This window comes from Vipera ursinii, assembly GCF_947247035.1.
Source record: "Vipera ursinii genome assembly, chromosome: 1".
Classification (NCBI taxonomy): Eukaryota; Metazoa; Chordata; class Lepidosauria; order Squamata; family Viperidae; genus Vipera; species Vipera ursinii.
Window position 1 is genome coordinate 186810621 of NC_139512.1, and position 23810 is coordinate 186834430.

The following is a 23810-nucleotide window of genomic DNA, read 5'->3' on the forward strand; positions in this document are numbered from 1 at the left end:
ACTGACACCCGACTATCTGAAGAACGGTGGCCTCCTGCGGACACAAGGTCTCCCTCATAACTACCGCCACTCCCCCGCCCCTACCTTGAGCCCGAGGCCGGTGCAGCACCCGGAAACCTGATGGGCAAAGATCAACCAGGGGGATACCACCCTCTGGGCCCAAACAAGTTTCCGTGATGCAAGCCAGGTCTGCATGCTCACCCTCAACCACGTCCCGGATGAGAGGAGCCTTATTAACAACGGACCTGGCATTCAAGTACACCAGCTGGAGCTCAGGTGGCTGCACATCCCCGCTCCCGGGACCTCGGGCCGAAAGCAGAGGGTTGGAGCGCCTCACCGCTTGTAAATAGCGGAGATGCCCTCCCGGATGTCAATACAGCCCTCTGTTCGTACACCTGCTGCCATTCCCTAACGTCGTGGGAATAGGTAATCCCATGACCCGCTCCAGAGCTCCGGAGACAGCTAACCCCGGCTCCCCCCCACACGATCAATCCCGGACCTCGCCTGAAGAACAGTTGGTAGATTACCCCCCATTTCCAACCAACCACGACCCTCCCCCCTCTCTAACCCCACAAAAAATTTGACTAAAAAAGTAACCAGGGGCCTCTTATTAAATTTATACCTGAGGCCCCTGTTCCTGCCCAGCCATCTCTCAGGGTCCTAACAATCGGACCCTTCATCAAGAGGCAGAGTGGAAAATAAGGCGGGTTGCACCCAGGATGGGGGGGCACCCCTGAGGGCGAACAGAACCGTGCTAGGGTAACTAAGGCGCATGGTGATAATTAAATAAATCCAGCAGAAAAAGCAGACCGAGATCAAAATGGGAGGATCTTAAAATCTTAAAATAGAAGGAGGGTATCCAGACTGCAAACCCAGCTCCACTGCCACTAGAGCTGGGTCACCCCGGAACAGTCCCCGTCCTCTCACGACGGTCAGGACCGGGGAGCAGCCTGGAACATACAACCGGGGAAGGCGATACCGCCTAGAGCTCTCACCTCTAGGAAGGTAGCAGCTGGAAAATCTTAACCACTCTCCCACAGTGGTTTTACACCCGGGACCTTCCAAAACCATAGGGGAGAGGAAAGGGGGGGGCGATAGAGCAAAAGAGTCAGTGAGATAAATTAGGGCTAAAAAACCCATAGAGTCACAAAGTGGTAAGAGGAGCTCCGGTTACAAAGTTCCTTTTCGCGTCATGGAAAGGATCAGATGATAATCAGGCCAATAGAGGAGGAAACCAGGGCCCATAGTACTTCAACAGGGCCACAAAACATGGTCCAGTCAGTTTCTGGCTGCACAAAAACTAATTTATGCCTCCAAATGTCCAAGGCATAAACGTCCACACTCCAGCACCAGGCCATGGTCACCATACCAAAGCGGCCGCAGCACACCAACTCCCCTCGCCGCTGGCCGTCTCAGATGCCAACCAGAAGCATCTCCACCACTCCAGCACTTCAACGCTGACGCTGCTCCAAGCCGTGATTCATAATACCGACCATCAATCGGCCAGCATCTGGCTCCTCCAAGCAGCTGGGAGGCTCTCCTAAGCGCCACCAAGCTCTGCCGAGTTGTCCCGGGCTCCGCAAAGCTCCACCAGACCCCCGCAACAGCATAGCAGCGACAACAATCAGCTGGTCGGCAGAGCGTGGGTCTCCCAATTTCTTCCAAAACCTCCGCCAAACTCCTCCGCCAAACTCCTCCAGGCTTTGCTGGGCTCCCGAAGCACTGACAACCAGCCGGTCGGCGCCGCACAGAGCAGGGCTCTGCCGGGTTCTTCCGGGGCCTCCGGCAGACTCCATCGGGCTTCACTGAGCTCCCGCGGCCCCGACAATCAGCTGGTCGGCACTGCAGTTGCTAAGTGAATCATCATTAAATGAATCCAGCTTCCCCCAACAATTTTGCTTATCAGAAGCCTTCTGGGAAGGTCACTGATGATGATCACATGACCCCAGGATCTGTGAACATTATGAATATATGCCGATTACCAGTCACCCACATTTTGATCACGTGACTATAGGAATGCTGTGGTGTTTGTAAGTGCAAGGACCAGTCACTTTTTTCAGTGCCACTGCAACTTTGAACGGTCACTAAATGAATAGCTATAAGTAAAGGACTACCTGTATATTAAGTAATCTCCCTTTTTTTAATATGCCCAGTGTTTGCTTTTTGATGTTTGCCAACGGCTTGTCTGCCCCCTACCTCTCTACATAAATGGATGACTGCATAATCTGCATTTCTGTGCATTTTGTGTACCAGGAAGGCTAATGATTCTGCAGATATGTTACCTCGCTTGGCATTTTTCAGAACGCTTCTGATTTCTACTTCCCAGCAATTCTTAGCAGCTGAGAGGGGGATTTCAATGAAGATCTCCTCTGAAGCCATATACTGTATAGATATGTATATTATACAGACAATCAAACATATAGACTGTAGCATCACCTGTTTCCAAATTGATTTGTTATTAATGAAGTTGAAGCACAAAATAGGAAGTTTACTTTGTCAAAATGAAATTTAGAGAGAGAGATTTGGAATCAAATATATCTTTTTTGAGCAGATGTATCTTCTCAATTTTATATGTTGCTCCTATAAATTCTGCATTTCTCCCATCTATTGATTTGTTATTAATGAAGTTGAAGCACAAAATAGGAAGTTTACTTTGTCAAAATGAAATTTAGAGAGAGAGATTTGGAATCAAATATATCTTTTTTGAGCAGATGTATCTTCTCAATTGTATATGTTGTTCCTATAAATTCTGCATTTTTCCCATCCATTGTAGCTGTCTCATGCTTCATCTCATAGACTCAGAAATAGAAAAAAGATTTTTGCAGAGAACTGAAGCAGAAGTGAGGAAAATGTCTTTATGGCAACAAAACTCATTTTTTTCATTCCAATCCATAGACTAAGTCAGTTACAGTAATGATAGTAACAGTTAAAATATTTTATAAAAATATATAATGTTCAATTTTACAGATGCTTTTGTAAATAGCCAGGAATGGACACTAAGTCGATCAGTGCCAGAACTAAAAGTGGTAAGTAATTTCTGAATGTGTACTTATTTTTCATTTAAAAGTTTTATTTAATTAGGTGAAAGGAATGATTTCTTTTTTCATCTCTTTAAATATTGGTTTTTTATATATATATATGTGTGTGTGTGTGTGTAAATCTTTTGGCTTGCTAACAAAGAATAAAGGGAGACCGATATGATCATTTCAAACTTATTTGTTCTCATCAGTCAGCCATACCCTTCTGATCATATCGGTCTCCCTTTATTCTTTGTTAGCAAGCCAAAAAATTTACACAAATATGAGCTGCCACTGCTGTGGCTACTGTCTGTAGATGGCCTTGGGCTAGGCTGAAACAGGAAATAAGATTTGTCCCATTGCTAACAAAGAATTAAAGGGAGACTGATATGGCCATTTCAAACTCTTTTGTTCTCATTAGTCAGCCATACCCTTCTGAGATTCGAACCTGGGCTGATTTCACATTAGTTGTTTTAACCTCTAAGCCACAGGCTCTTTCTCGCTTTGTTACCTGAGAGGCAAGGGAGATATGTGTTACGTATTTGTTAAGTATTTTAGAATACCTTGCCAGGGCCAAATACGGCCACATGACCACAGAGATGTCCTTGGACAAGCGCTGGCTCTTCGGCTTTGAAACGGAGATTGGCTATGTTCTCTTATTATTTGCTGTTTGCAGATTTCAGGTAGAGGAGACCTATCTCATGATGTTGACAGAATACTGAAACTTGGAAGTACTCTATATGTGTGTGTAATTATGTATAATTGTGGTTTTGTGTATTCTTTTTTCAGATTATTGTGCATGTTAGAACTTCAAATTCTAGATAAATCCTTAATTCTGAGTGATATTTGTTCATCTTTCAAATAATATTTGGATTGGCTTGAGGGAAGAAAAAGGTTGATGTAAGCCTCCCATTTTAAATAAGCTCCTAATAGTTTTCAAAATGGAGGATTAGGCTTGTTAACCTGATCCAGATAAAGTTCACTCCCCATGTCCTCATCTTTATATCAAAAAATTTCAGTGTTTTTATTCTTGAAGATTTTACTTAATTTAATAACAAGCCATATGAACATTAAAGCTTAGTTGTTAATGGGGATTTATTATATGGAAGAGCACTTTAAGAAATACTATTAAGCCAAGTAATGTTGGATGAAATAATATTAAGTGTGGATAGATTTGAAAAATCATTAATTTGGGGGTTGATTAGATAATTGAATAAATAGATATTGCATTTTAGACATAAGTATTGTCATTAACTTATAAAAATATTGAAATGGATAGTGGTAGTTTCATACAAAATAGATTTAAGTGTAAAAAAAGAATTTGGCTTCTCTAATATAAGCTTTTTTTAAAAAAATCATTATTTTCATTATTGTTCTTCAGCAGAGCCAGGGCACACTAGACTGAATATCTATTGAACAGGCTAGAATGGATTATCTTTCAAAGGAAAGGATAGGATTTAAAGAAAAAATAATTTTAGTTTTCTCATTTTAAATATTCTGCAAGACAAAAAAGGAACAGAAGGTAGCATCTAAGAATGGCGTATCTCATTCAATTCTAGTTCTCATAATCTCTGCCTATTGGTAAATAACATAAATGTTTATAATCCTTCTGGAGCCAATAAAATATTATTTATCCTCTGTAGATTTAGTATTCAGATTTTATTCAGCCCTAAAGTTGCTTTAATATGTTTAAAATCCAAAAGAATTGTGCCCCAACAAATTCTTCTTTTAAATGTAGGAATATATAGAAAAACCTGGCCTTGTCTATATGCATGTACACATTGTTCTACTAGTTTCCTTACTGTGATGTGATGCTTGATTTTCTCAAAAACTTAAATATGACCTCCAGCTGCAAATATTTTTCCACTTCTATCATACGGGGAATCCTTTTGCATTTGTAAGCTGTCTTAGATTCTGACTGTTATGGTAACCTTGACTAGAGAAGAGAAACTAAAACTGTGGAGGACTTTCTTGAAACTAGTTACTGTATAGAAGTATGGACATTTGAAAAGACACAGCTGTTCTAAAGGTGTTTCTGCAGTTATTGAAAAGAATCCATTTATTTCTGGCATTTAAAAGATAATGTCTGTAGGTGTAGTTAGCACTTGGCATTTCTACTTGATTATAATTAATGCTCTTTATTTTTACCTTTTGGGCATAAATCAATATAAGTATCTAAGAGTTTAGTATTAATATATCACAATGGATAGTTTCTATTTATTCTGTTTGCAAATTCATTCAAGAACAAATAAAAACTTAACTCATATTTTATCTCCACAGGGAATTGTGGGGAATTTAGCTAGTGGTAAATCTGCTCTTGTACATCGTTATCTGACTGGGACCTATGTCCAGGAGGAATCACCAGAAGGTAAAATGACTGATAGTTTTAGAAGCACACTGGTCTTAAACCAGGGGTGGACAAAGCTTGCAGACAAAACAAGTTCATGTAGATGAACAAGACCAAGATTTTAATTCTCTTCTGAGACAGAAGTTTGGTAGGGATGGTTCAAGGGAGTTAGGTGTTTTATTTCAAGCCAATGTTTTATTAAATTTATTCAGTACTAGTTGCTAAAGTAGCTTAATAGCTTTTATTTTATTTAGTCTCTCCTCCCAAAGAAAGAAAGAATGCTTCTGTTTTTCTTGAGTTTGATGTTAAATCTCAACAGTGCAATTTTAGTGGTCTTTAATTGTTGGGAGATTGTCTTTAGCCTGTCTGATTATGGTTTGTCCACCCTTGTTAACAATAATCAAATACAGGTAGTCCTCGACTAACAATCATTCATTTACTGACTATTCAAAGTTATAACAGCACTAAAAAGTGATTTATGACCTATTTTCACACTTATGACCATTGTAGCATCCCTATGGTCACATCATCAAAATTTGGATGTTTGGCAACTGCATGTATTTATGATGTTTGCAGTGTTTTGAGGTCATGTGATCACCTTTTGCAACTTTCTGACAAAGTCAATGAGGAAGTCAGATTCACTTAACCATTTTACTAATTTAACAACTGTGCAAGGAAGGTCATAAAATGGAGAAAAGTTATTTCACAACTGTTTTGGATTCAGTTGTGATTGTAAATTGAGGACTACCTGTATGAAATATTACCATACAAAATACAGGTAGTCCTTGAGTTACAACATTCCATTTAGTGACCATTAGAAGTTACAGCAGCACTGAAAAAGTGACTTATGACCATTTTTCATACTTAGGACCATGTGTATCATCCCCTTGGTCACGTGATCAAAATTCAAACACTTGACAACTGACCCATAGTTATGACGGTTGCAGTGTCCCGGGGTCATATAATACCCTTTTTGCGACCTTCTGACAAGCATAGTCAATCGGGAAGCCACATTCACTTAACAATCATGTTACTAACGTAACTGCAATGATTTAAACTGTGGCAAGAAAACTTATAAGATAGGACAAAACTCACTTAACTGTCTCACTTAGCAACAGAAATTTTGGGCTCAATTATGGTTGTAAGTCAAGGACTACCTGTATATGTACACATAAATTGAATATGCATTTCCCATGCTTATCTGTTTGTATTCTTAAAGAGATCACACTAATATGATAATACACTTTGTTTCATATAATGCATCTTAATATATAAAGTCTTAAAACTATAAGAGCCGACTAGAATGCATGGTCTTTTCTGGTGAATCTCATATAGACAACCTTTTTGAAGCTGTGAGAACATTTAGAATTTTGAAAACATCTCAGAGAGCCTCTATCTTATAGTCTGTTATTGGAGAGGGGGCCTTGGTTATCCATAAAATGGTCCAATTTGTGGGATTGAAGGCATACTTAGAAATAAAGCACTGAGCTTCAGCCGCCAAAATGCCTAAATGAGGGCTGGAGTTTTTCCTTAAATAGAAGTGTTGGTTGGGTGTTTTGCTATTTGATATTAACTTTTCCAAGATTTATTTGTTTATTAATCATAAATGGAAATAATTTTAAGAAAAAAGTCAGATGAGTTAGTGAATTTGGTTTGTACCATAGCGAATTTGGTAAGTACCAGAGTGAATTTGGTAAGTACCATAAGAGGTACCTAAAAATCCATTGATGTCTTCAGACATTATTTCTGCCTATTTCTCTCTATATATACCTATATATTCTTCCAGCCAAAAAGCAATGTCTAATTTTACTTATGAATTTATTTGCAGCCATATGAGCAGGAAATTCTTCTGGTGCAGGATTTTCCTCTAGACTACTTGTCATTTTATCAGTACCATTTATAATTATATTGTTGCAAAATATAAGCACTATAATATTATATATATATTCCCTAATATTTTATATTATGAAACATTCAAAAATATATTTTGCATGAAGCTTCTTCCCTTATTAGGTTAGGATATCCAGTTAGGTTTCTAACTCTAAACTTTTAGATATACAGATGTATAACTGAATTTTTTTGCAGTTGATTATGGGTTGGAGTAAGAATCATAATAACATTTATTTCAGGTGACAGTTAAAATTAACATCTTGATTATTTGTATTTGTTCTTCTTATGAACTTTTAAATCCACCTGAGACACTGAATTTCTGGTTCCTTTTTTCCTTACTGGCTGTTCCATTCTTTGCAGATATGGATGCAGGTAACTATATGTCGTCTTCATAGCAGCTCTTGTTTTGAAGACAGGAAGCGAAGCTTTTTATTATTTCCCTTTGTGTACCATTTTGTTTTCCATTTAATTTTAAGTTAAGAATACATTTCATTGTTGTCACATGCTGTGGATCTCTTAACAGTATTTATATGTAGATCAGGGCTTTTCAACCTTTTCACCCATTGTACCACTTTTAGGATATGGCAACATCCGAGTATCACCAGTCGCCTAGCAAGGTGTCAAAAACTTGATAAAAAAAGTGGGGGAAAAATGATGAAGAACAGGTAGTCCTCGACTTACAATAGTTCGCTTAGTGACTGTTTGAAGTTACAATGACACTGAAAAAGTGCCCCCCAAGCCACAACCGAGCAAGACACCTGCCTGCCTGCCCAGTGGCGCTCTTCCTCCTGTCTGAGGTTTTCATTGTTATGAACATTTCTGTTGAGGATTGGCAGTGGAGGTGGGGTGGGAGTGTGTTTGGTTTTTATTCTCCCCCCATCTGCTGGGTGGCTGCAGAAGGGTTTGGTCACTTCACATGACCCTGGAACACTGTGACCGTCATAAATATGAATCAGTTGCCAAGCATCTAAATATAAATCACAAGACCCTGGAGATGCTGCAATATTCTAGCGGATCGGCATTTCTTCTGGGCTCAGCAGAAGTGCCAGGATCAGCACCGAGCTCCAGCTGGAGCCTGGCACTGATCCTGGTGCTTCCGCTGAGCCCTGACAGCTCCAAAGAAGCACCGATCAGCTGGAAAGCGGCACTGATCCTGGCGCTTCCGTTGAGCCCTGACAGCCCTGCAGCTCCAGCCATCTCTCACTTGTGCGGTGCTGCCACCGGTTCAACTCATTCCCCTCCCCCACTACCACTTTTCTAGGATGGTCGCGTACCACCTGCCAGGTGCCAATGTACCACAGGTGGTACCCGTACCACTGGTTGAAAAGCCCTGATGTAGATCCTGTGTCTGTAGCAACATTTGTTGAAATTACCAGTTTTAGGGTGCTTTTAGTTTGTTTGATAATATTTGGAGTAGCAACAAATAGCATTTGGTTTCAATGTAAAGGCAATGTTTAATTTTGTCTTTCTAATCATGAAACCTCTTCTTCAGAATGAAATCAGTGAGATGGGATTGAAAAGAATACAACAACTGAATGATTGGCAAGGCAATCGTGGCAAAAGAGGGGATAAATTGCTGGTAGTCCTAGCCTCTGCACTGTGGCTTGACTAATTAGAAGACAGAAGCATCCAGAGCCTATGAGGGCCTTAACCACCCCACTCACCCCTGAGCGGGATGCCTTAATGCCTACCCTAATTTCACAGTGATTGACAGGTCCACTCACCATTGGGTCATCTTCTCCCAAGCTCTTGCTGTCATAAAGGGCCATTGGGACCCCCTCCTTGGTCAGAGTTCCATCACTTCTGTGCTCTGGAGGGGAGACTTCAATGACCTGGATTGCTGCTCAGGATTGCTCCTTCACCTTCTTCAACAGCTTCAGCTTCAAGGGGGTCGGGACCGTGGAAGCCTTCTTGGCCCCAGTGAAAGCACATGATGGGAGTGTGGTCAGACAGTATTACAGGCATTGGGGATGCTGCCGCTAGCAGTTTTCTCCCCAATGCACGTCTCTCTCTGCTTTTCTTCTGCCACAGTCCGAGGCTCCCTCGGTTCTTGTACATCACCAGATCTACCTCTCTGGTGGTGACTGACTGATACCAGTCACTGAGTCAATTCGGGATCCCTTAGGGATCCCTTAGGCTAGGCACATATGGAAGAGGTCATGGCTCAGCCCTTCTTGGAAGTATTGGGTCAAGAGTTGCTCTGGCCAGTGTGTAAGCCTTCCTGAAATCCTCCTGAAATCTCTAATGTGTTTGGCCACTGGTGTACTCCTTGCTTGATCTTCTACCTCCTCCCGTTGGGTTTGTGCGGGGTCTCCAAACTGGTCTCTTGAGTCCACAGAGAAACGTGTCAGGGTCTGCCAATTCACAGGTGCTTTTGTCATGGAGAATTGTCACCCATACTGCCGCCTCCCCTTCGAGGTTGGACACTATGATATCCATCAAGGCCTCATTGTCAGGGTAGTCTTCTCCATGTCGGTCGAGGTGGGTCCAGACTTGATTGAGGAAGAACGCCAGCTTCTCAGGGTTTCCATCAAATATAGCCCTCAGTGATGGGAGTGGAAGTGGCCTTGGGTCCAGCATCAAGCCCCCACCATATGGATACATCCACAGGTGAACTCCATACCTGGGACCCAGAGGTGGTTTCCAGTCTGTCCTCCCAGGCTGTGGAGCAGGCGTTGATGGCGGGCTGCGAGTTCTCTGTCAATGCTGTGACAATTAAGAAATTGCAGCCATTTTACCTTTTACTTTACTTATGTTTTTTCTGTTGCTTGGGATTTTCAGATATAAAAGGGGGGGAGGAATGGTTGAGCTTTTTAGGTTAGCATAAACAATTGCAGCTGGGTGAGCTTCAAGGTCAATTCTAGATAAAATTTTGGTGGGCTGTAAAGTGGGGAGGATTTTAGATTAATTGGTGAATGTGATTTATGACGGCCTTTCTGGGGTGGGAATTGCAGGGGGAGGAAACTTTAGTCTTGGGTTCAACTATGGAAGTGCCAATACTTGGTTTCCTGAATAAAATGTTCTTTAAGGAAGAAATCCTTGCTTTGAAATTCTTTTAATTGGTTTCATCTATCGGAACCATGACAGCCAGACTGTGGCTGGCTGAGGAGGTGGCCCTGGTAGTGGGCTAGCAGCTCTCCCAGTCACTGCGGCTTCTGCTCCTGATACGTGCTGAGGTGAGAGGGCTGGTGCTGATGCCAGGAGCAGAGCTGAGCCCCTTCAGGGTTTTTGATCCTTCTATGGGACTGGCTCTCCTTCATGAACCTCTAGGTTGCTAAACTTCTGCCTCAGTTGCTCTGTTGACTGGTTGCTGCATCTTGGCAGGTAGCGCTCCTTGGGGGCCATCCGCTCCGATGCTCCTTGCCCCCCCAGTCCAGCTCTCTGCCCAAATGGACTGACAGCAGTATGTCACGAACCCGGCTGCTGCAGCTCTCCATAACTCCTCTCGCCACTTCTCCAACTTGGGCTGATTGAATGTCGCTGCCCCACCCATCCATTCTAGGGTTGGGGTTGGCTTCTCACATTCAACTTGCTCCTTCAAATGGGTCGAGGCTGGTGGGGTTACGAAGGTGCTTTTAACCCAGCTGGAGTCCTACTGGTTGATCCCGACCCAGCTCCAGCTGGCTTCTCCATTTCAGGCATCTTCTCCTGAGTCTTCACTACCCCTCTGGAGGCTTCCAGAAAGGCATACAGGCTCAGGACCCCTTAATTAATTTAGGAATTTTTTTGAATTAGTTTAGTGTCATATTTTGGCTAAATAAGCCCAACCAAGCAAAACACTAGAGACATGATGAACTCCAATGTTAACAGATAATTAAAATAAAACTTCCCCTCTCCTCTCTGACAGTTGAGGTCACATTGTCCAATATATCTTCTGGTAATTGCTATGAGAAGAAACTTTAATTTGCCAAAGCAACTCTTCAGGTCTCTATGTCAACGCTGCTAACATTGAATTTTATTGCTTGACAAGAGATGAAGTAGTATGTTAAACTTGTGTATTGCTTTAAGAGATTGAATTTAAGGTTGGGAGGGGGGATGAGTAGGATTGTACTTTCAAGGCCATGTGCAACTAAAGAAGATAAGACCTTGGTGGGTTTTCTAACAAGGTAAAACTGATTAAATTAATTGGAGAATATGATTAATGACAAAATTAGAAAGGTGGAGAATTGTGTTTTAATATATTGGGCAACGGGCGGAGATTTCAGATTCCACCTTCGAGCAAGCATTTGCCGGTGTATTAGGCTAATAAAGGACTTTTAAGGTAAACAATGCCTCAGAGTCACTTGAACAGCCCATACGTTGGAAACATAACACATTGATAACAAGCACCTGTGGATTCAACCTTTCCCTCTTCCCCCTCCTGCACTGTTGGCAAACTAGAAGTATGTTGTAGTCCTAAAGACAGTAGGCTTCATAGCTTGACAGTTTTTAGAGTTAAAGTTCTGTTATTTCTAAATATATCCTATAGGAGGGTAACAATTTCTATTTGACCTTTGCCTAAAATCCTCTATCTTACAAGGTTAAATTAGCTTGATTTAACCCTAATTGTGAAATAGCATCACTGGGAAAGCTGTAATAGTTCAATTTCCTTTAGCTCTTATTTCATGGATTTGAAAATATCTGCCAGTATTAGGTGGGCCAGACTAATAGAGTTATGGTTAGTTTCAGCCAATGAATAAAAATATTTATCCAAAGACTGGATTGGCCGTAAGGTATAAAAAAGTGTAAAACATCTACAGTAAGCATAAAATAAAAACAAAACAAAACAGTCTCTGTAGATTCAGATAAACATTGAAAATTAAGAAAAGTAGAAGATGACCCAATCTAATTAGAATGTTGTATGAAATAGCTGAATCTTCATCTTCCTGAACACAAGCAAGGGGAGAGCCAATCTGATGTCCAGGGGCAGATTGCTACAGAGAATTGGTGTTGCTAAGTGAAAACAATGCCTCGTAACTGCATCTCTTCTTTATTTTCAAAAATGTGGGGAACTAGGAATAGTATCTCTTGAGATTATCAGATAGGTCAGGCTGGTTCCAGGTGAAGCAAGTTTTCCTGCTAATACCAATATGACATAAAGAATGTTATGGGTCTTTGTAGTACTTTAAATTGCATCTGTGCGTGATGGAAGGAAAACATGTGAGAATAAGTGGAATTTATTTTTTTTTATTTTTATTTATTTTATTTTTATTACACTTATATCCCGCCCTTCTCCGAAGACTCAGGGCGGCTTACAAGCTTAGCAGTAGCCTTCATTCTATGTATATGCCTGCTTGTTAGGGCTTTCACACACACCCCAAGCGGCATTATTACAAAGTCAGCTTATTGCCCCCAACAATCTGGGTCCTCATTTTACCTACCTCGGAAGGATGGAAGGCTGAGTCAACCTTGAGCCTGGTGGGATGCGAACCTGCACTAATTGCAGGCAGCTGGTGTTACTTAAGGAGGCATTAGCCCACTGCTCCACCAAGGCTCTAAGCTAAGGAATGCTTAGCAAATGGTACAAAACTGAGTAAGAAGTAAAATAAAGCTGCCTTGGTTGTTCAGTGTGTTTCTAGATAACTGTGTGAGAAATGCTTGTTGTTTGAGAATGTGAATGAATATGTACTTTTGTGCGCAGATGATATCTGAGAATCCAAATGATTTGTAGCAAATATTAGATTGTAATATGCAACAAGGAGTATGGATTGAAAATCAGAGACCAAGGCTTCCGGTTTTGATGTTGTGGCGATGCATACGCAGGAAGACAGGGCTCTGTCTTTCGCGTCTGATTTTGCCAAATTTTAGTGTTTTTAATATTTTTAACGTGCTTAGTTTTATAGTTTTATCATGATTTACTTTTGATTGAAAAGAGTCATCTTTGGAGGGAAGGTGACAAACAAATTTAAATCACCATCATGTCATCGTCATCATCATCATCATCATCAATCTGCGACAATATCTGTAACAGCATCAAACATTCAGATCTATCCCAGGTCCTTGGAAAGGGCTCAATAGGTAGACAAAAATGTGAACATTTGACTGACCATGCAACGAACCATAACAACAACTGGCCTACAAGATGGACCAAATGAAAAACAGAAAGGAGACATGAGAAGACGAAGCATTACGTGGTCAGTGAAAAAAATAGCAGGGAAAACAAATAATAAGATCTGGCAATGGCTAAGAGCAGAAAACTTGAAGAAAGAGAAAAGGATTTGTGCCTGCAGGCTAATTTTGCCTGCACAAGACCAAGCCCTAAGAACAAATGCATACAAAGCCAGAATTGAGAAGACAACAACAGATAGCAAATGCTACCTCTGCAAAGAAACTGAAGAAACAGTGGGTTACTTGGTTAGCTGCTGCAAGGTTATATAGATGATTACAAATAACAACATGACAAACTGGCAACAACGGTGCATTTGAAGATCTACAAGAAATACCATTTGCTTGCAAGCAAGAACCAGTGGGAGCATAAAATAGAGAAATTCATAGAAAATGAAGAAACTAAATTGCTCTGAGACTGTAGAATTCACACAGGTGCCTGGCATATAACATGCCAGACTTACAATTGTCAATAAGAAAGACAAAAAAGTTTGGATAATGGAAGTGGCAATGCCTGGAGATAGCAGAATAGAAGAGAAGGAATTGGAGAAGATAATAAAATACAAAACCTGCAAATAGAGATAGAATGACTGGCAAAATAAAGCAAAGGTGGTACCAATAGTAATAGGCACCTTGGGTGCAATTTCAAAACAACTGGAGCACCACTTAAGCACCATTGGCATTGACAAATTCGCCAATAGTCAGTTGCAAAAAGCAGCTTTACTTGGACCAGCTTACATCCTGTGTTGACACCTCTAACATCATCAAACATCCACAACTGCCTATCCCAGGTCCTTGGGAAGGACTGGATGAGTAGATAAAAATGTCAAATCCAGGCTAAACATCTGGCTGACTGTGTAACAAGCCATAAAAATTGGGAAACCCCTACAGTTGGTTATAAGATGGGGAACTATATAAATGTTTTAAATAAAATAAAATTATATATTAGGACTGGGCTCTGGGATTTGGAGGTGGGCAGTATGATATTGTGCAGGTTCTCTTTCTTCCTCCAGGGTTCATATCAGTTAGTGTTCATGGAGGAGGGAGATCCACCCAGCAGCTCCTCCTTTGTGAGATGCCTCAGGGCTCAGTACTGTCTACTCTTCTGTTTAACACCTATATGAAACCCCTGAGTGAATTTTCCAGTGGTGTAGAGTGAGATGTCATCAGTATGCTGCTGCTGATGCCCTGCTTTATATCATCACCATAGGCTGCCTGAGTGATGCTGTGGAGGTAGAACTTGCAGTCTTAAAAACAACATACAATTCAGGCATTATCTAAAATTAGAGCTTATAACTACTGGTGCAAAGTTAATGAAATGGAGACTGATAGACTCCCCAAATTATGCCTACTAGAGCAAATAAAACTGCAATCACAAATCTTCTGGATCACCAAATTAACAAATTTTGTAAGAAGCTGTGGCCTTCCTGTTTCTTGCGTAACAGGAGAACAATCTAAAAAAAGAGTTGCCCAAAGAATTAAGGATATAGAAGCACAAACTGATATAGCTATCCTTAGTAAGGTGGGTAACTTGAAATGGCTGAGTAAATACAAATGTACTTTTCAAGTGGACAGTTATTTGAAGTCACAACTCCCAAAACATCTTAGGGAGATATTTACGAGAGCGAGATTCGAACAGCTTGATACAATGGTCAGATATGGGAGATTTCATGCTATACCGTACAATGAGCGTCTCTGCATTTGCGGAGCGGCAGAGGTAGAGGACCTGGCTCACATCCTATTTGACTGTTGTTTGTATAAGAGGGTGAGAGACAGGTATCTTGGTCTATATACCAAACGAATGACCCATTGGGATCCCCATATCAAAATAACTTACCTTATGTCCGGCCAGAACTTGAAAAGAACATTCAACGTAGCACAGTATTTAAACAAAATGATCCAGTTAAGATCTGCATATGTGGGACTGATTGGGGTAGATTGTAAGGGCGACTCCGAAATATAATGTTACCATATTTTATCTATATCTTAAATTTGTATTTTATTACTATTTTAACTTAAATTGTATTTTAATTCCATTTTAAATTGTATTTTATCAAATTCCATTTCGGATTGTTTTTATCTAGTTTCGGTGACGGTTTGTTGCTGGAACTTTGTACTTTGATATGGCCCAAGGGCTAATCAATAAAGTTGTTGTTGTTGGAAAAACAACAGGTGCCTCTGGATTCCCATGAACAGTGCAAAACAGCATTCTGTTTGCTTTTCCTCTTTCTATTCAAACTACTCCAAATTAGCAGACCAGCAAAACACAGTGGATATAGTGTACTTAGGTTTCAGTAAGGCATTTGACAAAGTAGACCACAATCTACTGCTTGGTATGCTAGAAAAAGGTGGAATAGACAACATCACCACCAGATGGATTTGTAGCTGGCTGACAAACCGTACTCAACGAATAGCCCTCAATGGCACTAGATCCACATGGAGAGAAGTAAGCAGTGGTGTACCACAAGACTCCATTTTAGCCAGTACTCTTCAATATCTTCATTAATGACTTAGATGGGGGAATGGAAGGGGAACATCAAATTTGCAGATGACACTAAACTGGCAGGAATAGCGAACACCCCAGAAGACAAGCTCAGGATTCAAAAAGATCTTGACAAACCTGAACAATGGGCCCTATCCAACAAAATGAGTTTTACTGTGTAAAAAAGCAAAGTTTTACATTTAGGCAGGAAAAATCAAAGATATAAATACAGATTGGGCAAGACCTGGCTTAAAAACAGTAACTGTGAGAGGGACCTTGGAGTCCTAGTGGACGATCACTTAAGCATGAGCCAGCAATATGCAGCAGCAGCCAAAAACCCAATACAATCCTGAGTTGTATAAACAGAGGCATAGAATCAAGATCACATGAGGTATTAGTACAGCTTTATAAAACCCTATTAAGACCACACCTGGAATATTGCAGCCTATTTTGGTTACCATATCGCAAAAAAGATGTTGAGAGTTTGGAAAAATTTCAGAGAAGAACAACTAAGATGATCAAAGGCCTGGAGACTAAAACATATGAAGAAGGGCTGCAGGACTTGGGTTTGGCTAGCCTAAAGAAAAGAAGAAATGGGTGACATGATAGCAGTATTCCAGTATTTGAGAGGCTGCTACAAAGAAGAGAGGGTCAGATTATTCTCTGAAGCACCAGAGGGCAGGACAAGAAACAGTGGTTGGAAACTGACAAAAGGAAGAAGCAACCTGGAATTAAGGAGAAAGTTCCTAACTGTGAGGACAATTAACCAATGGAACAGTTTGCCTTCAGAAATCGTGGGCACCCCATCACTGGAAGTTTTTAAGAAGAAACTGGACGGTCATTTGTCTGAGATGGTATAGGTTCTCCTGCTTGAATGGGGGCTTGACTAGAAGACCTCGAAGGTCCCTTCCAGTTCTATTCTATTCTTTTCTACTGATAAAGCACATAACAGGAGTAAATTAATTTCTGGCTACATTTTGCAGATATAATTAATTTGTAATTGTTGTTTATCCTAATGTGAAACAGTTCTTCCCCTTGTGATAAGAGAATGTTGCAAAAATACAAAGGAGAACTTTACTTCTGAAGAACTTCTAACTCTTTTGAGCATGTATGGAGATTATGATAGAAGCTTAATACACATTAAACTAATTCCATCCCTGCCTACTCTTTCTACTTTAAATGTTAAGGATTGACTTAAGCAAGTTTTCCTCTTTTTCACTCAGACAACTGATAGCTGGCCTGGTTTTAGCTAGTGATCCTTTGAATGTTTCCTGGACTTTGAACCACTCACAAATTATTGACCATACAGTGGTTCAAATATTGCATTGTCCATTTGAACTCTTTTCAATATCTAATAATTTGGGATATTGGATCTCCCAGGAAGGTGTAGAAATGGACCTAGAAAAAGTATGCACAGTCCTAGAGTGGGAAGCTCCCGGCACAAGGAAGCAACTGCAAAGCTTCCTTGGGTTTGTGAACTTCTATAGGCAATGCATCCTTGCTTTTGCCCAGATTGTATCGCTGATTAGAACCTGTTAAAGACAAAAGGGTGCTCAAAGCCCAAACCCTGTCAACTTCTTAAATGGACCATGAAGTGCCAAGCTGCTTTTGAAAAGCTAAAACACTTATTTGTGATGGAACTAATGTTAAAGCACCCCAACCTGGATAAACCTTTCATAATCCAGGCTGATGCTAGTGATGTGGCAGTGGGGGAAGTACTCCTACAGAAGAACTGAAAGGTGGACCTATAACCATGTGTCTACACCTCAAGGAAGCTATCTGAGGCAGAAAGACATTAGGCAATATGGGAGAAGGAGACATTCACAGTTTGGTGGCTGCTCTTCATCTGTAGGCAATTCCTTGAAGGCAACATAACCCCTTTCAAAGTATGGACTGATCATAATAACTTGGAAGCGCTGAAAACACCCAGGAGGTTATCTCCCAAATAAGTATGCTGGTCTCAATACTTCAACCAATTTAATATCATGGTTTGCTACTTGCCCAGAGGAAAAAAAAATCCTGACAGATGCCGTATCCAGAATGCCCCAGGACAACTGTGCAAAGGAGGAGGTAGTTACCTCCATTATTCCGTACAAGCAAATATCTCTCACCCAGCAACAGAGAGTCCCAAAAGAAAAAATGGCAAACAATTTAACCCAGGTGCTGAAAAGTTCCTTAGCACAAGATGACTGGTTCTAACAACAACGAGGACCTGTCCTCCCAAAAAGGGTTGGCTTGGATGGGGAGCTGGTTATATGTGCCTGCAAGCCAATGGACTCTTTCTTCAGTGAAATCACAATCCCAAAATTTCAGGGCATTTTGGCTTTATGAAGACTGTTCAACTGAAGTGGCAATTTTGGTGGCCACGCATGAAAAAGGACACTGAACTTGTATGTGGCTAGTTGCCAGGTGTGCGTCTCAGTGAAAAGGCACCCAGGGAAAATCCCAGGTCTGTTGCAACCTGGGTGTCATGCCTCCATCGGAGCCTGAATCTGCTGAGAAAAATGAGCTGGAATGGGACCCTATGGAGGTTGAGGGAGAAGTATCTGTGGCTTCAGAGGAATGTGGGGAAGAGCATGCCGAGGCAGGCCAGGGCCTTTCAGGATGAACACAGGATGAACATGAGAGACAGAGCTCAGGCGATAAGCAAGGGCCACCCCCCCTGATCCTAGAGCACAGAGAAGGAGGGAACAATGCAGGCAGGCTCAACTATTCGGGAGGAGAGCGCCCCGCCCCTCTCCACAAGGCACACCTGGAGACTGAGACTTAAGGAGATGCTATGGGGAGGGGCATTTGTTGGGAACAAATTGGTCAGATGCTTTGGCAACAGGGGCAAGACCAATAATGACCAGGTGCTGGTCATTACCTATAAAGCCCTACATGGCTTGGGTCCGGGGTATTTGAGGGAACACCTGCTGCCAGCATCAAATGCCCTTCGTCCAGTGCGCTCCCACAGGGAGGGTCTGCTCAGGGTCCCACCGGTAAGAGATTGCCGGCGGGTAACACCCAGGGATAGGGCCTTCTCAGTGGGGGCGCCTGCCCTCTGGAACCAGTTGCCAGTGGAGCTGAGGACTGCCCCCGACCTCCGTTCATTCCGCCGGGGCCTGAAGACCTGGCTCTTCGAGCTCTCTGGCCCAGGCTGAGGAGTAATTTATTTTAATTGGGGTTTTAATTGCACAGGGTTAAGTTTAATCTTTTTAAAATTGGTTTTAACTTTTGTATTGTTGGTTTTTTAATTCCCTGTAAACCGCCCTGAGTCCTCAGGGAAAGGGCGGTATATAAATGTAATAAAATAATAAATAAATAAATAAATAAATAAATAAATAAATAAATAAGCCCTAATAAGCCCTCTCCTGTTTAACATCTATATGAAGCCGCTAGGTGAGATCATCCATGGCTTTGGAGTGGGTTATCATCAGTATGCGGATGACACCCAGCTTTTCATCTCGACCCCAAACCACATCAGTGATACCCTTGACGTGATGTCCCGTTGCCTGGAAGCGGTCCGGGAATGGATGGGGAGGAACAGGCTTCAACTCAACCCGGACAAGACTGAATGGCTGTACATACCGGCATGTCAGGATATTCAGAGTATTCCATCCCTTAATATTGGGGGCGAGTTACTGCCCCCCGTAGATAGGGCTCGCAACCTGGGTGTCCTCCTAGATTCACAGCTCTCCTTAGAAGATCACATAGGAGCTGTGACTAGGGGGGCTTTCACTCAGGTTCATCTGGTGCGCCAGCTACGACCCTATCTGGACCTGGATGCCTTACGTACAGTCACCCATGCACTTGTGACCTCTCGTCTTGACTACTGCAACGCTCTTTACATGGGGCTGCTCTTGAGAATCACTCGGAAGCTTCAGCTGGTACAGAGTGCAGCTGCACGGACGCTTTTGGGGGTTCCCCGATACTCCCATATTACACCTCTGCTTTGTGAGCTGCACTGGCTTCCAGTTGCCTTCCGGGTGAAATTCAAGGTGCTAGTGATGACATACAAAGCCCTACATGGCATGGGTCCGGAATACCTACGGGAGCACCTACTGCCAGTGTCAACACCCCTCCGTCCTGTGCGCTCCCACAGAGAGGGCCTCCTCAGGGTGCCACCGGTCAGAGAATGCCGGCTGGTGACCCCCAGGGGGAGAGCATTCTCGGTGGGTGCGCCAATCCTCTGGAACCGCTTACCAGCCGAAATCCGGATGGCCCCCGACCTTCGCACCTTTCGGCGAGATTTAAAAACCTATCTATTCCAGCAAGCCGGCCTGGCCTGATAGATTTGGGGTTTTATTTGTAGATCTGGGGTTTTATTTGTTTTATTGTTGGTTTATTGTATACTTACTTTGCTCTGTACACCGCCCTGAGTCCTCCGGGAGAAGGGCGGTATATAAAACAAATAAATAAATAAATAAATAAATAAATAAATAAATAAATAAATAAATAATAAGCAGGCATATACATAGAATGAAGGCTATTGCTAAGCACATTGATTTGTGCTTTAAATTGTAAGCCACCCTGAGTCTTCGGAGAAGGGCGGGATATAAATGGGATTAAAAAAAAAGACTAAAGAACTCATCTGGTCATCTGAGTGGGCCCTGCCTAGTGGAGACCTTAAGCAATCAGAAACGAGCCAGCCGACAAGGGATTCTTCAAAAGCAACAGAGACCAAATACTTGCTGCCAGCTCCCCAAAGAACACGCTCTCCTGATAGACGAGGGGCGAAGAGATGGATGACTCAGGTGATTGGAAGTACCTGACTGCAGTCTGGATCCAGTTGGTCGAGCACCTTAGGGAGATATTTGAAGGGCTGGAGGTGGGAATCAGGGAGTGTGCCACCAGTCTGCTGCCTACCAGCAAAAAGGAGGATGATCAAGGCAGGGGCAGGTCCTTGACCAGAAGAAATTCTAGTCCCGTGCTAGGGGCCAGAGCTTCCTCCCCATCTTCACAGATCAAGGCAGGGGCAGGTCCTTGACCAGAAGAAGTCCTAGTCCCATGCTAGGGGCCAGAGCTTCCCACCTTCACAATCACCGGCATTAGCTTTGAGCCCAGTGCAAGAGAGAAGTCTGGACTGTCAGCAGCAGCAGGCCACTCCCAATTGTCACCGATGGTCATCGAATCCAGCCCGTCACAATCGTCATGATGGCCCTGGTCACTGAGACCGGTATGTTAGCCTTGAGCAACATCGCTCCCCTGAAAGCCCCGATTGCTACCCGTGTTACCGCAGCCCCGACTATCCCCAGTGCAGGGAGAGTCCTGGCTGTTACAGAGACCGGGGCGGCCTTGACCAGTACCCAGATAGGGACAGCCCTGACCATCACCGTTATTGACAGAGCCCTGAGCCTCATCACCATCGACACAGCCCTAATCCTTACCCTCGTTGTCATGCCAGTCCCAGGCCCCTTCCCAGGGCTGAACGAGGAAGAGACCTCCAGTATGACCTGATGCAGCATTATGAGTGAAGGCATGATCTGCTAGATGGACAACAATGCATGGCTGTTCCCCCCAGAAAGTTATGTTCGATGGGGACCCTGAAAAATTAACTTTCTTTTTGAACGGTGGCCAAAACGATCCCTGGTGCACCATTTTAAAGAGGGTGTGGATGATTACTTATTCGAGGCCTGCATCTACCGGGGAGTTCCTGATCGCTTACAAAAATGATACCAGATAGCAGTAAAAGACATCGAGCTTACCTGTTGGAAAAAGTCGACATCTCCCAGACTGGCTCCAAGACCCGAGCCTGCTAGACGGCTGCCTCCCCACCAGCTTCCAGCACTAAAATCAGCTAAATCTCCCAGGCCTCTGCCAGCACCACTGATCAAATGCTTCAGGTGTGGCCAGCAGGGACACTGAGAGGTGAATTGTTCAGTCCTGTATCCCCAGCAGAGAAGTAAATTTTATTTTTTTATTTTTTTTGTTTATTTTAATCCCATTTATATCCCGCCCTTCTCCAAAGACTCAGGGCGGCTTACAATTTAAGCACAAACCAATGTGCTTAGCAAATTGGGACCACCAGAGAGAAAGAAACCCGCTCAGCAGCTGACCAAAAAAAAAGACAAGCTGGATAGCCCAGGAGCCCGTCACCCAGGTCGCATCGCCTACACAGGAGAGAGTGAAAACTCCAGCCAGATCCACCATCACCAGATCCCTCATATGACGACAATGAGGGAGAAAATGACCCAATGGTGAGTTGACCCTTTCCACCTTTTTCCCTCGCTGCCAAGCTCATAGTCCCTAAGACAGGGGTACAAATGGACTTGAAGGTGCTATGTGGACTACCAACAAATGAAGTGGACTGACCTCTCTTTTTGCTTGAGGTGGCTTACAACAATACCATTCATAGCAGCACTGGTTTCACTCCTTTTAAGATTGCCACAGGAAAAGAATTCAACCCAATACCTGAAAATCCTCAAGGTCCCTCTACCTCCCAGACTCTTGACCAATGCATGTCAAAATGGAGGGTAATTTGGGACAAAACAAAAACAGTGCTGAAAAAAGCCTCAGATATATAAAAAAACAAGCTGATAAAAAGCGATCTTCCGAGAGATCTTTCTATGTTGAGGAAAAGGTTTATTTATCCACAAAATATCTACGACTTAAGTTGCCTAGGTCCCTTCCCTATTGTCAGAATCATAAATTCCGTTACTGTGGAGTTGAAACTCCCATGACTTTTAGGGAAGATTTACCCTGTATTTCACTGTAGTTTATTAAAGCCATTCAGGGGTTCTACTTTACTATTCTGTTTTTACACAAAGGGAAAAAAACAGTCCAACCTACCAAAAACAGTGCCATAAAAAACAGAATAGAAACGCAAGTTAAGATAGGCAAGAAAATGGTAAGTGAGCACCTGTCCAGCCTAGACGAGTTCAGATCACGAGGACCAGATGGATTACACCCAAAGGTTCTCAAGGAACTGGAAGACATGATCTCAGAACCACTGAACTATATTTTTCAAAGATCCTGGAGCACTGGGGAACTACCAGAGGACTGGAAGAAAGCTGATGTAGTTCCCATATTCAAAAAAGGGGAAAAAATAGATCCAGGAAATTACAGACCTATCAGCCTGACCTCAATACCTGGGAAGATTCTGGAAAAGATAATCAAACAATAAATCAGCGAACACCCTGATGCGAACAAAGTTATCACTAAAAGCCAACATGGTTTTGTCAAAAACAGATCGTGCCAGACAAATCTTATTGCATTCTTTGACCAAGTGACAAAACTAGTGGACCAGAGGAATGCTGTAGATATAATTTACTTGGACTTCAGTAAGGCATTTGATAAAGTAGATCACAACCTACTACTTGATAAGATAGAAAAATGTGGGTTAGATAGCATCACCACCAGATGGATTCGTAGCTGGCTGACAGACTGTACTCAGCGTGTGGTCCTCAATGGAACTGCATCTACATGGAAGGAAGTGTGTAGTGGGGTGCCCCAGGGCTCTTCAACATCTTCATCAACGATTTGGATGAGGGGATAGATGGGGAACTCATCAAATTTGCAGACGACACCAAGCTGGCAGGAATAGCCAATACTCCAGAAGATAGGCTTAAGATACGTACAGGAGGATCTGGACAGACTCGAACACTGGGCACTATCTAACAAAATGAAATTCAATTGTGAAAAAAGTAAGGTTCTACATTTAGGTAGGAAAAATCAAATGCACAGGTATAGTATAGGTGGTACCTTGCTCAATAATAGTAACTGTGAGAGAGATCTCGGAGTCCTAGTGGACAATCACTTCAATATGAGCCAGTAGTGTGCTGCAGCTGCCAAAAAGCCAACACAGTGCTAGGCTGCATTAACAGAGGGGTAGAATCAAGATCATGTGAAGTACTAATACCACTTTACAATGCCTTGGTAAGGCCACACCTGGAATACTGCATCCAGTTTTGGTCACCACGATGTAAAAAAGGTGTCAAGACTCTAGAAAGAGTACAGAGAAGAGCAACAAAGATGATTGGGGGACTGGAGGCTAAAACATATAGGGAAC

The 23810-nt window shown here is 42.5% G+C and overlaps 1 protein-coding gene across 1 annotated transcript in view; it reads left to right on the plus strand.

Annotated features, from left to right (window-relative positions):
* AGAP1 (ArfGAP with GTPase domain, ankyrin repeat and PH domain 1) overlaps nt 1-23810 on the plus strand; it is a gene marked incomplete at its 3' end in the record, with an annotated part of 256453 nt that overhangs the window by 26418 nt on the left and 206225 nt on the right. The window contains exons 2-3 of the mRNA XM_083350931.1: nt 2968-3026; nt 5298-5385. Of these exons, the coding sequence (XP_083207057.1) occupies nt 2968-3026; nt 5298-5385 (147 nt within the window). The remainder of the gene's footprint in view (nt 1-2967; nt 3027-5297; nt 5386-23810) is intronic.